Source organism: Lycorma delicatula, chromosome 10 (genome assembly GCF_047948215.1).
Source record: "Lycorma delicatula isolate Av1 chromosome 10, ASM4794821v1, whole genome shotgun sequence".
Lineage (NCBI taxonomy): Eukaryota > Metazoa > Arthropoda > Insecta > Hemiptera > Fulgoridae > Lycorma > Lycorma delicatula.
In genome coordinates, this window is record NC_134464.1 from 3,284,409 (window position 1) to 3,301,823 (window position 17,415).

A 17,415-nucleotide genomic window follows, 5' to 3' on the forward strand; every position below is an offset into this window, starting at 1 on the left:
CTGCCGTATTGCCCTTAATGATCCCCATGATCATACCCTCTATGAAGATGCAGATCCTTTTAGACTGGAGCATTGTTGCCACAATTTTATCAGCATTCAGTTCTCCTAAATACCGATAACACACACTCCTTAGCTGCTGCCACTGTAGGTACTCGAAAATAGCATGCTCAACAGTGTCTAGTAACCCACAGTATATACAAAGGTCCGACTCTGCTCTCTTAAGGTACGCGCGGAAGCACCCATGTCCAGTCACGAACTGGGTCAGCTCCAAACCCTCTTTCTATCCATGGCCTTATCAACGGAAGCAACCGTCTTGTCCATGCTCCTTTACCAGCAGCCTCCCACCTGGCCTGCCATCTATCCTTCAGCCGCTCTTCCACCAGTTTCTTATCTCTACCCTCCTTTCTGTCTATACGCTGATAAGCGAGGAGGTTTATCGGAGGGATTTCCGCCGTCTCCATGGATACCGTACGGTATCCCCGGTAAACCCTCAAGGCCAGTCGACGTTGAACTCTCTTCAACAACGCTCGCACACTCTTTGTCAGCAATCCTCTCGTCCAAACAGGGACCGCGTAGAGGATGACTGCGTGCACCACATGAGCGTACAATCTTCTTTTCTCAAAACTAGAGCCATATGCGTTAGGAAAAATCCTTGAGAGGACGTTAACCACTCTCTCTGCCTTCAATACCCTTTGCTGCATATGGACTTGAAATTATCTCCTGCTATCCAGCCATACGCCCAAGTAGTTACCCTCCAACTCAAAGGAGATGCGTTCCAACCTTCTTCTTGCAGTCATAACTGACACGGTCTTTTCCACTGCCACTTCAAGGCTTTTCTCGTCCATCTAGTACCTACCAGCGCCAATGCTCGGTTTCCGGCATCCTTAATCTCGCCCTTCGTTCTTCTGCACACTACTAATGCTAAGTCATCAGCAAAGGCCGCAACCGGATTCCCAGGATCCCGTCGTAGACAACCAGGTCGACCTAGGACAGTCTTGTTACCGTACCGTTTAGTCGTCAGAAAAAGACTTATGTATTTTTTAATTATTTATTCTATCTAATATTAAAGATCGATCAAAATACTTATAATCGGTTGTTATTTTTAAACATTTTGCTCCCTTTCCAAGTACGCTCACAAAATCATCTTCTACTGTTCTTAGCATTCTTTGGGGTTTTTACCCAGCAGCTTAAAAAACTTATTTCAGCAGTTGATCTCGACCGATTTCACATTAACCGCTTGATAACGTCGCTGCTGAAATTAGATCTCTGTAAACCGAGTCGCGTGCAGTCGGTAGTAAGACCTAGATAGTCGGCTAGATTTAAACTGGAAACCTGCAGGATCACCGAACGGCAGTCGGAATAGACTTACACGTTAATTATTCCGCTTTAAGTAATTTCGATAAAATATATTTCAAGGTTTCAGCAAATAATTTATTTAGATTATTTTGGAACGTAAAGTCGCATACTTGCGCGCAGGTACCGCGAACTAATTTTTTCGTATTACATTTTGTTGCTTTTATCTAGTTTTAATATAAAAAGCGTATGTATTTTTATAAAGTCTTACTCGGTAAAATATATTAAAGATATTTTTAATTTCGTATCTATTATAATATAAAAAAAAAATTCGTAATAAAACTTTTGAACGAGCATGTTAAACAAGTTTTTGGGTAAATAAACAAGTTATGAACAATGTAAACACGCGGTTTGATAATATGAGTATCTATGAATACGGTCGGTTACAGCAGATAATAGAAGAGTAAATTTGGTAAAACTTTATACTAAAATCAAGTAAATAGGTTGCGTTACGGTAGTTCATGTCAGAACAACGCTGAAGTGATTAAGTGTCGTTATACAAATACTACATCGAGTTCAACATCTTCGGATTTGGCGGCTTCCTGTTTTATAAACGAATATACTTTTAATTGAATTTACTATGATTATGTGTTACTAAAAATGACGACGTATTTTTTAAAATGTACATTTAAAAAAATTAAATTGTATTTTTCTTTATAAACATAATTTATTATAAAAAAATCTGATGTGTACAACACATGACTTCCTTGTACGCCCATTAAATTACATATACACATTTTTAAAAGTACATAAAATTTATTTCATTAATCATTTCTATATATTTTTCCTATTGTTATTGAATTATCGTATTTTTTTTTACAATGAGAGGTTGATAATTATTAATAAACCAATATATTTCAATTAAAAAAAAAGTTAAAAAAAAGGAGATGAAGTCTGATTCGAACCGATGTGCCTTCCCAAATATCCAAATATTTCAATAATTAAACATTTATTTGGCTATAACTTTGGAACCGACTAAAATAAGTTCCACTTATGATATATCGTTGAAAAGCTCTCGATGAAGGCGTATTACTGAAGGTAAGAAAAAGTCAAACTCCAAATTTTTGTGGTTTTTGGGCATTTTTGGACACTTTTGGTTTAGTCGATTGCAATAAAAAGGGGAGGTGCACAACTAGATGTTACAACAGTTCTAAATCCAAAGTTTTAACATCTGTTAATCAACGGCTAATCGTTTTGAGTTATGCGATAATCATACGTACAGATGTCACGCCGAACCTAGTCAAAATGGATATTTCCGTTGAAATCTGAAAACCGAAATTTTTCGCGACCACAATACTTCCTTTACTTCGTACAAGGAAGTAAAAATATACTATTAATATATATTTCGCATATGTATCGATATATAATATATGAAGTATACACGTGACCACCACGAGACATATACTAACGAATCGGGATTTTCCGCTAGCGATCGGTACTTTCCGGTGCTAAGCTAAGGGGGACGGACACACACACAGACAGACAGACAGACACACATACAAATGCCCTTTAATAGGGTAGGAATATATACGTGTTTGGGAGCTTAATTTTGTACTGTAAATTTTTAGAGTAATGACGGTCATTAATGAATACTTTTTAGGAGAAGAACTGACCGTGCACAATTTGTAATTATAGATTAGAAGTTGCTTACACGACATTTAGACTTATAAGAGTGGGATTTTTGATTTTGCACATCGATTTGGTACATTTGATCGTAATTATTATTTTTTTTTTTTACAGTAAAATATCTACTATATCTCTCTTCCTTCGGAACGATGAATATGTGTCGAATGTCGATAACGGCTCGAAGAGAAGACCCGCAGCGATTAACTCCTTTCTATTCCGTTTATTCTGACCGGCACAGTAACAGTTGTCGATGCGCGATAATAAAATGATTTTTTTTTGTAGCGTGTGAAAAAATGCCACGCCTGACCGGGACTCGAACCCAGAACCTTCGGATGAAAGGCAGAGATGCTACCGTTGTGTCGTGGATGTCGGCAGTAAAATTTTAATGTATCGTTTAATTTTGTTTTACAATCGTAAATTATAATGGCATTTATGATTTCTTCGGGTGTCTTATAGTTACAATTTCGTTTTTATTTATCAAATTTTACACATCTCTTCCCATTTTCTTTGCCTATTTTATTCGCCCTTGTAGAACTGTTTTAATCGACCGCTCTTCTTACACGTTGGTTTTGGCCAGGCGGTTTTTCTATTCGTATTTCGTGCTGTTCCGATCAAAGTTCTGTTCTCGTTTAACCCGCTCATTATTTCTTTAATTTTTACACTGTCCGCCGTTTAATTTTAATGTCTCCCCACACCCGCATTTCAAATGCCAGCCTTTCATCGTTCCTTTTTCTTAACGTTTAGTTTTTACATTCAAACAAGGTAAATTTCAGACGTAACACTTCTACGCGCTTTTAAACTAACCGTATTTTGTATAATAACCGTTTGTTTTTACTAAATTCTTCCTTACTCGTCGCTGTTCTGATTCTTATTTCATTTCGGCTTCTCTTAACACGCTTTCTGTATCGTTTTAATTTTCAATATTTTTGTCGTTCGTATAAAACATTCGATAGCTTATTGTTTTTTATCGTCGATACCTTAACTTTCACTATCGTTATTTTTTTTAATTTTGAAATTATTTATTTAGTCATTTGTACGCGAAGAAATAACCGGTCAGCAACGAGTATACGTATATCCTAAGTCTAATTTATAACAAACTAATTAGAATTACTGTCTTGTAGAAATCTGCGAATAGGCTTCAAATGAAAATATTTCAAGATAAAAAATAAAATAAACGACACGTAAAACAACAGGTGCAATAAGTAATACGCCGGAATAATGTTTACGATATCGGAGAATTCATCTTCTAAAACGATTATAACTTTATACGTTTTATTTTTCTCTTCGGATCTGATTCGTTCTTCTTTTTCTCTTATTGAGCGGATATGTATTATTTTAACTTTCATTAAATAAGAATTTAACGAAATATTTCTATACTTGATACGATTTTTTTTTTAATTTATTGCCAAACAGGATTGTTTTTTGAACTCTTACATTTTTGATTTCGCTTAACAATAATATTTAACGTATTTGAAAAAAAAAACAATATTTACGTTTTAATAGTTTGAATGTCAGTGAAAGTTAGGAATGTTATCTATTATCGCCTATATATTGTCGTTTTTAAATGTAAATACAGATTTTCTTCAGTTTTCCTTTTTTTTATTTTCGGTTACCTAATTTGTACAAAACCGCTTAGGTAATTCACATCGATTTAACGGGTTTTATAAAAATTTAACTTATTACAAGTACTTTTATAAATATGATTTTTAAGAGGGACAAAAAAATGTAAATGCTTCGGGAGCAGAATATGTCGCTAAGTCGGAGACATAAATATCGATTCTCATTTTCAGTCGGTCTTTGTCCATTTTATACGTTATTATATTATATAAATTGTTTACTTTGTCTCTATATCGATAATGTTATTTCTCGTTATGAAATTTTTTGCGTACTATATATATATAATGTGTGTACAGCACGATCCTCATCTATTTTTTCTGTTTTTCGGTGTTGTTTGTACGATGTATAACAAAATTGTTATTGAATTTCATAAATAATTCATGCGTTCCATATTTTATACATCTTGTGGTTTAAATATATAAACATGTTTTATGCTTATACCGTCATTAAAAATTGTAATTTATTCCTTGTCATATCGAACGGTTTATTTAGGTTCTGTTAACTTTATTAATGTATAAGTCAATATAAATTGTTATTCGTTTGATTCAGTCATTTATTAAAAAAATTAATTGCCTGGTTGTGTGTAATAACTAATTTGACTTTGAAATCATTATATTATATATGGTATAGCTATATTTTATAATGTGTTTAGCATTTGCTGCTGTTTCAGGTTAAAGTATCTAAATTGTGTGTGTGTGTGTGTGTGTGTGTGTGTGTGTGTGTGTGTGTGTGTGTGTGATAGTTGGGTAGCGGTGAGAAAACGTTTATTGTGGTTGCTTTCAGCGCAATGTTTGGCTTTTGGCCTCAGCAATATGATGAATCGCAGCCCCTAGCGAGTTACCATTTTCGTTGTGCGTAGCAATGCAGTCATCTAACATTTATAAAATTAATCACCCGTGATGCATTAGCTAAAAATTTCCTTTCGTTGCTGCTGTATTATTTAATTTTACTGTCGATTATTATCTTATTACTCGTACAGGGTTAGTTTATCTACATCAGTTACTTTTGGTTTTTTTTTCTTAATCTGTGCGTTAATGGTAGACGACTGCTTATCAGCGGTTTGTATTTTTCTTGCTTTAAGAAATAACTGTGCTAATTGCACAAAAAAAAATCACAGAAGATGGAGTTTCAAAAACAGTGCTTCGAGAGAAAACAAAAAGAAATTGTTTTGATTTGTAATAACATTAAAATAATCCTAGAATTCGTCATCAAACTCGATGAAACAAACTACAAATCCGCCAAATATTAACAACCGTTTTACATGCTACTTATTTTACACAAAATCTATTACGCCTTATAAACCGTACTTATAGAAAGAAAACCGGGCTTATAGAAATACAGTAATGTTGTAATAAACTGAAAGACCAAATTCTGCTATGTGTATGTACGGGGGGGGGGGGATTTTTATTCCTTAAAGCAAGAAAACTACAAACCGCTGATAAACAGTCGCCTACCATTAACGCACAAACACAGTGTAATTTATACATATATATATATATATATATATATGTCCTGACTGACCGATTTATCAACGCCCAGCAAAAACTACTGAAAATAAATTAATGAAATTTTGTATACGTGTTCTTCTTACGGTGTAAGTGTACACTAAGAAAGAATTTTTAGAAATTCTGTGTTTAAAGGGTTAGGTGGAGTAACAATGAAATTTACTATTTTTTTAATTTCTCGGTAACAAATGAAGATGTTAACTTGATTTTTGGTCTGTGTAATTTTCATGTGAATATCTAAAAATGTATTTTTCTAGAATTTTTGAAACCCGACTGTTTTTTAACGACTCGAGAATACAGAAAATCCCTCGCTATGATGAATACTGTAGATCCAGGTGTTAGTTTTGTCTAGGTTCTTTCTATCAATATGCAAAAAGTGAACGAATGTGCGTCGTGCAAAGAACCGACCGAAACGGTAGAAGCTTTATCAGACCAAGTAAAGTCCCTCACGGCTGCCGTTGCAGCATCGAGTACTAAGAAGAAGGTAACGTCTGCTAGAAAGACCGATAGTAGTATACCTTAAACCACTTCAGTCGGTGCATCACCACATAAGTTTCCTGCTGCACCAATTTTGGAGCAGACTAGATCCCTGTGAAGGATCTATTAAAACATCATCGCCTGGCACAGCATCTCCGTCCTCCCAGATTTCCAAGTCTCCTCCATCATCTCGAGCTCTCTACGAGGATATGGTGGCAGATGAAATGCCCGAAAAAGCAAAGCGCTTCCTGAAGTTTAAAAAATCCAAAAATAAAAACCGAGTTGTATTTGCTAAGTAATCTATATTCAGTATGTTTATTTATAACGGGGAAAAAAAATGTCGCGGGTACAAGTATTATTCAGCGCCACGTTTGTGGTCTCCGTTCTCGCCGTGAGGATATAGAAATCATACTAAAGGAAGAAAACCCTATTGGTGTTATGTCTGCAGGAGACTAACCTCCGTCCCCAGGATGCAGTGTCTTTTCATGGCTACATCTGCGAGAGATGTGACCGTCAAACTAAAGGTAGAGGTCGTGGGGGTGTGGCTTTGTTTTCCTGAGTGAAGACGAATTAGCTACGCGGATTCCATTGATTGCAAACGTCGCTGCGGTGACAGGAAATACTGCTGTATTGGCACCATTTTAAATTAATATCTGCGGCCTTTTTTTCCACGTTTTACCTGACGCGTGTCCAAAAACTTCTTTGGAAGTGATCACAGACCGGTTATTATCTCGGTTGAAAATAGTGATTTACTTAAAAGATGCCCACGCAGATGGGTGTTTGAGAAAGTGGATTAAATCGGATACAAAGATTCCTTCGACCAGTACGACAGGAGTGGTAGCACGATCCGCTAGCTAGCCGTGTTTACAAATCAGATACTCGGTAATGCAAGTGAATTTATCCTTCGTTACATCTGGAAAGCCAACGCGGCCTTTTATCCCTTGATGGGACGAAGACTGCACTCAGGAATCGTCGCAGGGCTTTACATAATTTCAATCGAAGGCTTACGACAAGATTGCTCTGTGCCTTCCGGAATGCGAGAGCCGTGTGCCGTCGAGTACAATGTGCTTAACGAAAATCGTGCCTAAATTATATTGAATCCTTTTCTCGGAACACTCTATCATCGGCTGTGTGGAGTAAAGTTCGGGGCTTGTTTGGATCAGGGCAGTCTCCACTTTCGATTGAACCGGAAAACTACGGCTTCCTGTCTCCTCGCCAGTTGGCGTGGCAAACACGTTTGGAAATACCTGTATGTCAGTTCTCCTTACGTGTACATGTTTTATTACGTTCCTAGGACACGGGTTTATACTGTATAAGTAGCAGATAGAAAGTATCCCATTTGTTATTGGAGACTCTCAAAATTAATTAAACCCTCCTTTTTCTTTTGATGAGCTAAGGTATGCCTCAAATATTCTCTTTTCACTTCCCCTGGAAATGATAATATCAGGCTTTGTATGTTATCTTACCTCCCTCCTGCATTACGACATCTTTCTACTATTTACAATAAAACATTTTCTGACCAGGTCTTTCCTGATTCTTGATCAGGATTGGTGATTCTCATACTGAAACCCGCTAAAGATAAATCATGCCCTTCATCCTATCATCCTATCTTCCAGAACTGCACCTTCTGCATGTTGATGGAATGGTAAACAGTCGTCTAGTGTGGAACCTTGAAAGAAACGCCCTAATTGCCACCTAAGCAATGTAGCTTTTGCCAAGGTAGATATCTGTCGATCATGTAGTTGCCCTGGAATCTGTTATTGGAAACGCCTGCTCGTGCTGTATTTTTTCAAATGCGAAAGCCATTTGACATGGCCTGGAGGAAAGGGATCCTAAATGCTCTGCAAGAATGCACTATACAAGGGAATCTCCAAACATTCATCAAGTTTCCTTAGTAGTCTACTGGGAGTATCTACTGCCCAGCTAGATTTTAATCAGAACTAATCACCTTTTCTTATCTCTAAATATACAATTACTGAAGGTACTGGTTCTTCCTGTTACTCAACATTATTACCTCCCTTGGTAACCTCTCATAAATTATTTTCTTGCTTTGTCGATATCAAAAAAAGTACATGAATCCGGTTATCGTCCAAAAAAGATTTTATAATATTGCAAGTAGCATGAATCCATATGCTATAGTTTAAACAGACAGCTCTAAACACGATAATTCTGTTGGTTTTTCTTTTGTGGTTGGCTATAGAACATACACGTTTGACCTTCTCAGTATCATCAGTGAGTGTTTTCATCGTGGAGTTGTATGCTATTAATAAGTCTTTAAGTATAAATAGCCCAACATATCGACACATACTTGTCTGTTCAGATTCCATGAGTGCCTTGCAGGCGATTAGCGATGTATACTCCAGACACTCACTCAGTTGTCCATGATATACAGTTTATTATTTCAGAAATAGTGTAACACAAGTGTAAGCTGGGGATTTGTATCCCCAGCCATATTGGAATTTCAGGCAATGAGTACGCTGATGATGCGCAAGGCTACTTTTCAGCTTTCTTTCACTATGAGATGATGAGTAGTAAAGTGAATGGAATGCTACCATCAACACAATAAACTTCATCCAGTTCAGAACACCGTGTCACCATGGAGATCCCCTTGCAGGAATAACTGTTGACAGGAGGTTATTATTTCCCACTTGTGAATAGGACACGCTAAACTTACTTAAGGACAACTCATTAATCAGACTGATGCACTTATTTGTGTTTGCTGTGATTATCAGTTAACGGTACACCACATCCTTGTAGACTCTTTATGCAGCATGTGTCTGAAATTTAAAGTAGGGGCCAACATCCAAAATATTTCAGGGAAAAATTTGATGAAGTTATCAAATGTCTTGCTACTTCTTTAGGCCGTACATGAATATTCTGATATTTGAGTGTTACTATAATGCGTTTTGTTTGTTTATGTTATTTTTTGTATGTCAGATGATAATTTTGTTGTTTTAAGTTAGATTTTTAATATTTTTACTTGCTGAATTTATTTTTTTTATATTACTATTATTTAAGTTTGACCTTATTGTTTAAGGTTAAGGTTAATTGATTCCTATAGGAATATTGTGCCTGAGAGCTGATAATGACACTTCATTGTGTGCCTGAAAAAATCCTTCTACCTCCGTAGGAGAATATAATTTGTATTATGCAGACATAAGACAGTTCCTTTGAATATTTTGCATTTTTCTGAAACAGGTGGTGCATGATATTAATGATCATTTTTGTTTTAGTTAACAATTATTTCAGTCTTCTTATTAATTAATCTATTGCTATTATTATATATGCCACTTTATGATTCCCTAAAATAAATGAATACGAAACCGTTTTGTTTTTAAATCAATAAAAAAATAGTTAAGTATTTCATTTTTATTTTAGTTATGAAATTAATTACGAACCGTTTTTATTTTTCAGCAAAAAAATGTGAAGAAAAACCAACATTATCTTTGGCAGTTAAAAATTTTAATGCTAGATTGGCAGCTCTTAAAATAGTTCTTGAAAATTTAGAACAAAGTAAAACAGTAACAAAGTTAATAGATGATATTAATGTACTACAAAATGCTGCCAATCAAGATTGTGGTTTAAATACTGGTGGATCTTTTGAATGGGTTGACAGTATACTTGTTAAGGTAATTTGACATAATAATTAATAAGTTAATTAACTTTTAAGTTTTTTTAAATATAAATAATTTTTGTTAAGCTTTTTTTCCCTCCTTAATTGAAAATTATGGTTTTAATAGCTTACTTTGTAAAGTTAATAAGTTTAGTTTTACAGCAGATTCGATTTTGTTTTCAGACTGCCTTTATTACAAATTATTTTATTTAAAATACTTTATATGTATATATCCCCTTCCCGCTGTTTGTCAAGCAGTTAAAATCACTGTTCATCAGCTATTACATGATGCTGAAAAATCATGCTCATTGAAAGGTATAGTTTTGATATGAAAAGTAAATTTTACTACGTAGCCATCTCGATTTGTTATGTATTTAGAAATAAAAGCAGTTTTAAAGTGTAATAATACGGTCTACTACTTAAATAGTGTTGGAATATATTATTCCATTTTGTTGGTTTTGGTATTTTAAAACACGTATATTTTGCATTTTTTTTTTTTGTAGTGCTTACAAGAAGGACATTGGTTACTAATTGATAACGCTAATCTATGCAGTCCAGCCGTATTAGACAGATTAAATGGTTTGTTAGAACCTAATGGTGAATTGGTTCTTGGTGAAAGAGGTGTAACTTCAAATGGACAGTTACATTCCATTAAACCGCATCCACAGTTCAGATTATTTTTGACTATGGATCCACGTTATGGTGAAATATCCAGGTAATTGTAAAATAAAAATGTTTAACAGAAAATCTGTTAAAAAGAGTTTCATTAATTTCTTAAAATTTTCTTGTTCATAGGTTTTTTACTTGGGAAATTTTATTATAAGTTTTATAATTTTTAAAATTCATTATGTGAGAGATTCAAAGGAGTTTTTAATAAATCTTTATTATAACCAAGCCGTAATGTTTGGCTGTAATATCCACTGATATTTTGTGAAAAGCTTCAAGGACAAAACATTGCATCTAATATTTCGTACAGTTTATAATAAATTCTGATGTAATATTAAATTCCTGAAAGCTTTTAAGTTTCATTCTGTATTCATTTTGGTATAAAGGTAAAAACAACGCTAGATCGCATTAGTTGCTCAAACTGATTCAGAAGAATACAGCCAAAATTAAACAGTTATAGTTAATTAAACAACACCTGAAATTGGATTTTTTGTCAAATGATATTTTAAAGTATTTTACACAAAATAAACTACTTTAATTGATTTCAATGTATTTTTTTTACATTTTTTGTTTTTAGAGATATTTCAAACATCAATAATTATGATTTAAATGACATTACGATTTCAATTATTAATTTTTAATAATTTTTTTAATTTCTCACCCTTAAATTTGTACCACCGGTTAATGAAGTATTCTTTAATACAATAATTATATAAAACATTCTAAAATCTACTTTCTTGATAGTTATCAAAATTTTTTTTATTACTATTATTAATTAATTTATAGAAAATTTTTAAATACACATATTGCAAACTCCTGGCTTCAGAGAAAATTATTTATTAAAGGATTAGCTTTTAACTTTTGATGTAGTCTTTCATCGATATGAGTATTGTTTATATCAAAGTTAAGGTAAACTTTGTGTGTAATATTAGTAACTGAAAATTGTTTAAAACAAGAAATATATTTATTATGTGGTTTACCTCTAGTTTAATTATTTACTTAATTGTGAAGAGAACGGTAGACAAAGTCGGATTGTATATTGCTAATTAAATGATTTAATTTTTTTCATCGTGGTTTAATGTACACGTTTGAAAGTACACATATGCACATATTCAAATTATTGACATTATATTCACATTATGCACATATGTGCATACACATAAGTATGCACATATTCTCAGTTAGTACCTTCAAAATTTGTATTTAATGATTTTATTTCTTTATTATCTTCATGTTTTTTAATTATTGTTATCCTGAATGATACAATTATATTCTATATTAATATGTGCCATGAAATTTACTTTTTGATTAATTAATTTTATGCACTGGGATGATCAAGGTTTTCTTATAATTTTCTCTGATCCTTCCAAAGATATCTGTTAGCTTGTTATTATAAAATAAAATGAAGATAATGTAGTTATTGAAACCTTATTTTAGTAAGGTCGGTTTTTTAACTGACTTAAAGGAAGGGTAGGTTATCGATTCAACTTTCTTGGTTTTTAATAGTATTTTTAAGCCGTACTCTTCATCAAATGGACTGATCTTGACGATACTATTTTTATTTTGTAAAGGAAGTTCCTCTGGTTGATTTGTCAGTTTTTTACTTACAACTTTTGTAATACATTTTTTTAATTAAAAATTGCATTTTCTACAGATATTTTGATCTTTTTGTTGTCATTATTGATTAGTTTTGGATAATTGTAATTTATAATTGTATATTTCTGAAAGTAAATGTTTTCATGCAAATATTGAAGAAAATTAATCGGGAAACCTTAGTTGTTTATTCCTTCACTCAAGGAAGCCTTAGTTAATGACGAGAATAGCTTTTCTGCATTTCTTTTCTTATTTTTATTAGAATGCATTTTCTTGCAAGTAGATATTTTTCATACAGACAAAAATTTTTGTAGGTCTACTGAAATTTTAAATAATAAGAAAAGTAAATATTGTAAAATAAAACCAACTTATTAACTGTACGGAAGTTAACAAATAATACTTTTTCAGTACTACTTTAAATTTAAGCTGGAACCAAATTAAGGGTTTTTAAGTTACTGGTAATCAGTTTTAATTCTGTGCCAAATTCAAAATCTAAACTAGAATTAATTGAAAAAAATATTTTTATTCTTTTATAAAACTTTTAAAATTAGTTTATCCGTTTTTATAAGTTTGTGTTGTTTACTTGTTCTTTTTTTTATTTTAGAGCAATGAGGAATAGGGGAGTTGAAATATACCTGTTAGAGAGTGAAAAAGGAAACATTCCACGATTGGATTTAAAAGCTTTATTGGATAAATCTGGTATTAAGAATTCTGGTCACCAAGAGGTTTTGTTGGAAATACATGATGCTGTTAAACATTTAACTCAAGGTATACATATTTTTAATATCGGTCTTTTAATTATTTTATTAATTTTAATATTTTATTTTTGTTTTTAAAGAATTTCTCCTTTCAAATATTCATATACCATTTTGTCTCTGACTTGTGTATAATGGAACTTGCCGACTGTTGCCTGTAGATTTTGACTTACAGTGATTTATAGATATTTGGTACTTTTTTTTATCATTAGCAATCAGGATTTCAGATAACTTTAATAATGTGTTTTGTACATGAACAAATTAAGAAAAGAATAGATCATATATTTTACAATAATCAATGCAAGCGATGTATGTGTAAGTATTTATTTATAAATCATTTGCATCAATAATTTTTCTATAAGTTGAAGCTTTATTTTTTTTTATTGTGTATTATATGCTGTTTGGTGTGATTTATTCTATTTATTAAAATGGCATTACCTAAACAAAACGGCTAACTGACCTACACGTATTGCTTAAAATGTGTGTTCCCTTATTTAAAGAGTTATTCCTTTTCTTTTGTTTATTAAATCGGTTACAATTGATGTTTATCTTTATAGTTACATGTATTCTTCTAAGTGTGCTGTCGGAAACTGATCATTTAGACTAATTCAGAATATTTTTTTGATACACTTAATCGTCAAGTGCTAATTATTAAGTTCTTAAATGTACTATAACATTACATTCTCTCAATCATGTTATCAATTTTTTCAGGTCCTGAACAACCAAACATCAATCAGCTCTTACATGCGGCTTCACTTATCATGCAACAATGGATACATGGTCAATCATTAAAAAAATCATTTAAAACTGCTTGTAAAGATGTTTATATTAAAAATCAAAATTCACTAGCGTATCATCAAAAAAATAAAATTAATGATACTATTGATGAAATTCTGTTGACTAAAAAAGATAAATTATCAAAATTAAAATCTACATTGGAAGACTTTATCGATTGCAAAATTACAACGTTTAATGTACAACAAGAGTCGAGTTTGTATATGTTACAATGGCAAGGTACATTGTTGTCGGCTGTTATTAAAACATTTTGTACCTCAGATAAAGAATTATGTCTAAATTATAATGAAATTAAATTAAAAGATATGTTCAGAAATAATTTAAATAATCATGAATTCAATGAAAAATATTTAGATATTAAATTAATTGATTTAATTCCGAATTTATTAGTATATTTTTATACATGTGTCTCACGAAGAAATGTGCCGTTACAAAATTCATGGTTAAAAAATATTGTCGATAATTATCGTTGTGACAATAGTGACAATGTTGATAAGAAAAATGATATTATCGATTTGGTTACAAATGTGTCATCAGAACTAGAATTAAAATTGAAAGAATTTTTAATTAATTCATTCGACTTTATTAATACCAGTACATCTCTGTTAGAACAAGGTGATTTACCGTGGGATGCTAGAAGATTACCGAGCAAATATTTACCTAAAACCGGTTCATATGTATGGTCTGGTGAAAACAAAATTATTGCTTTAATGAATTTTATAGTACATCAGTTATTAAATGAAACAGCAAAGGATGTTCCAGTTGATAGTGATGAGAAGAAGACTTTAAAATGGCAAACTATGTCTGTTATTGAGTATTCTACAGCTTTAAAAGAAGGTAAGTCTTTTTTCTTTTGTAAAAAAAAAAATTGCTTTTAATTAATACAACAATTATTACTTTTATTTGAAGAGGCTTAGGCCCAGCTCCTTTAATATTTACCAATTGGTGCATCGGTCATTCGCTGATCCTTTTGTTTAACTACCAGAAAAAGTTGAAAATTTTTGAATTAATCTGTATATATAGGGTGATTCAAAGAAACAGGAAATTTTGAATGTTGTGTTGGTAGCCGTGGGCGATTGGTATCACTTGATAAGTGGTGCCAGCCTCTCTAACCTAACCTGCCATTTAGTTGTCAGGGATCCTTGGAGTGGTGCGCAACGTGCATTTGCTATCAACGCGTTTTACAAAAAACAATGACAGTACATGCAAATAAAACATGGATATCTAATTTTGAGGAAACCGGTTCGGCAATGAAAAAGAAACCTCCAGGCCGTGAGCGAACCTTCTGTACACCACAGAATGTTCAAGCTTTACAAGATGCTGTCACACGAAGTCCACATCGGTCAATCCGTCGTCTCTCAGCATCTTTACAATCGCATAGTTCAAGTGTTTGAAGAATGTTAGTGTAGGACTTGCAATACCATCCGTACAAGTTGCAAATCGTTCAGGAACTGAAACCGAACGATGCAGTTGTGCGAGCACAATTCTGTAATGTAATGCTTCAGAAGATAAATGATAACGAAGAGTTTGTTCACCAACTGTGGATGTCAGACGAAGCGCATTTCCACCTCAGTGGATTTGTTAACGAGCAAGATTTCAGATACCGGGCACAAGAAAATCCTACGCAGCTACACCAGCGTCCGTTGCACAGCCAGAAAGTGACCGTGTGGTGTGCTATGTCATCTTACGGTGTTATAGGCCCTTATTTTATTGAGGATGACAACGGTCTTGGGATTACAGTGACGTCGGCTCGTTACGTAGCCGTGCTTGAAACCTTTGTTGTTGAACAACAAAAGAGATTTCCACCGATTCTTAACACAGCCTGGTTTCAACAAGACGGAGCAACGTTACATACTGCACGAATATCGAATGGCAGCTGTACGCCGATTGTTTGGACAACGTGTCATTTCACGAAATGGTGACATTAGATGGCCTCCCAGATCCCCTGATCTCTCAGCTTGCGATTACTTTTTGTGGGGTCACATTAAAAGCAAAGTGTTCCACAGTAGACCTGCTACAACGGAAGAACTGAAGGCAAAGATCCGAGAAGCAGTTGCGGAAATTCCAGTTGAGATGTTACGTCAAACCATGAACAATTTAACGAAGAGACTTTGTGAGTGTTTACATAGAAGAGGTCACCTGCAAGATGTCATCTTTAAAAAATGAACTAAAATGTATGTATCCTAAAATGGCAACATTTGTACAATTACATGAAATAAAATTAATTTTCTAAAAAAATGTTTCATTAACGTTATTTAATTTTTTTAATTTCCCGTTTCTTTGAATCACTCTGTATATGAAGGTTCTATCTCATTGAATTTTACTAAGAAAGCAGATGTTTGCTGATCGTTCATTTACTCTTGATGACAGGCAGTTTAGTGGGCGGTCCAATTCCCATGTTACTGGTACAGGAAAGAATGTATCAAGATTTATGGATACTAGAATAAAAGAAGGGATGTTACCCTAACACAGAAATTACAGCCCTATCTGGTGATAATCAAGATGGGATAAAAAAATTGTTATTCAACGTTCTCATAACAAGACAAAACTTAATTAACATCTTTTATTTCATTAGATTTAAATATGTTTTTAAAAATATATTATCAGAAGTTTATTATAAATGTATTTTTTTTTAATTTCAGGTCGTTTATCAGACTTGATTGCAGATGAACCAATTATATCTGAGTTAAGCTCCCTATTGTCATCTCTTGACTCATGTATTACTACATTGTTAAAATCTAATTTACCATCTTTATCTACGTCTAAATTTTATTCCTTATTATCAGCATTTAATTGGCGGCATCGGATATTTAAAATTGGTGAAATGACTTTGTTTAAACCACCGGCTAATGCTGGAAGTTTACCGCAGGTGTCAGAAAATGTTAAAACTTTGCTCGCTTTACATTACAAATGGATCTCTAAATGGCTGTTACCTCTTATATCTGATTTAATTAAAAGTAATTCTTCTCTGTAAGTATTATTTTTATCTACTTTAATATTTTCTTTGATTAACAATTTTTTTTAATGCATAATTTCTAACTAAGTTTAGTGTATTTATAAGGAACCAGATAATTAAATAATTGAGAAAAACTTATTATGTTTTCATATAATTTTATTTATTAATATTAACATGATTTTTATGTAATAAAATTGATAGATTTTTATCTGAAGTGTGAATAAACCCAATTAAGAGAATGTAGAAACTATCTGTACTGTTATAAATTTAGAGATTCACAAAAAATTAATATATCTAAATGTAATATTATTGTTATTATACCCGTTGTTCTTGGAACCGATAGATTATCTTTTAAAGGATAATCAGAGTGCACTAGTATACTGTATCTATAGACTATACTAAAGAAAGTGAAATCCTACATCTGTAAAAGTATGCATCGCTTTCTATGTCATAGTGTTT

At 32.8% G+C, this 17,415-nt stretch overlaps 1 protein-coding gene across 1 annotated transcript in view; it reads left to right on the top strand.

The window, feature by feature from the left end:
• The window catches only part of LOC142331549 (midasin), a 640,891-nt gene that overhangs the window by 525,845 nt on the left and 97,631 nt on the right, over positions 1-17,415 (top strand). Inside the window, exons 38-42 of the mRNA XM_075377535.1 lie at positions 9,993-10,207; positions 10,695-10,906; positions 13,055-13,218; positions 13,917-14,837; positions 16,643-16,970. Coding sequence (XP_075233650.1) covers positions 9,993-10,207; positions 10,695-10,906; positions 13,055-13,218; positions 13,917-14,837; positions 16,643-16,970 — 1,840 coding nt within the window. The remainder of the gene's footprint in view (positions 1-9,992; positions 10,208-10,694; positions 10,907-13,054; positions 13,219-13,916; positions 14,838-16,642; positions 16,971-17,415) is intronic.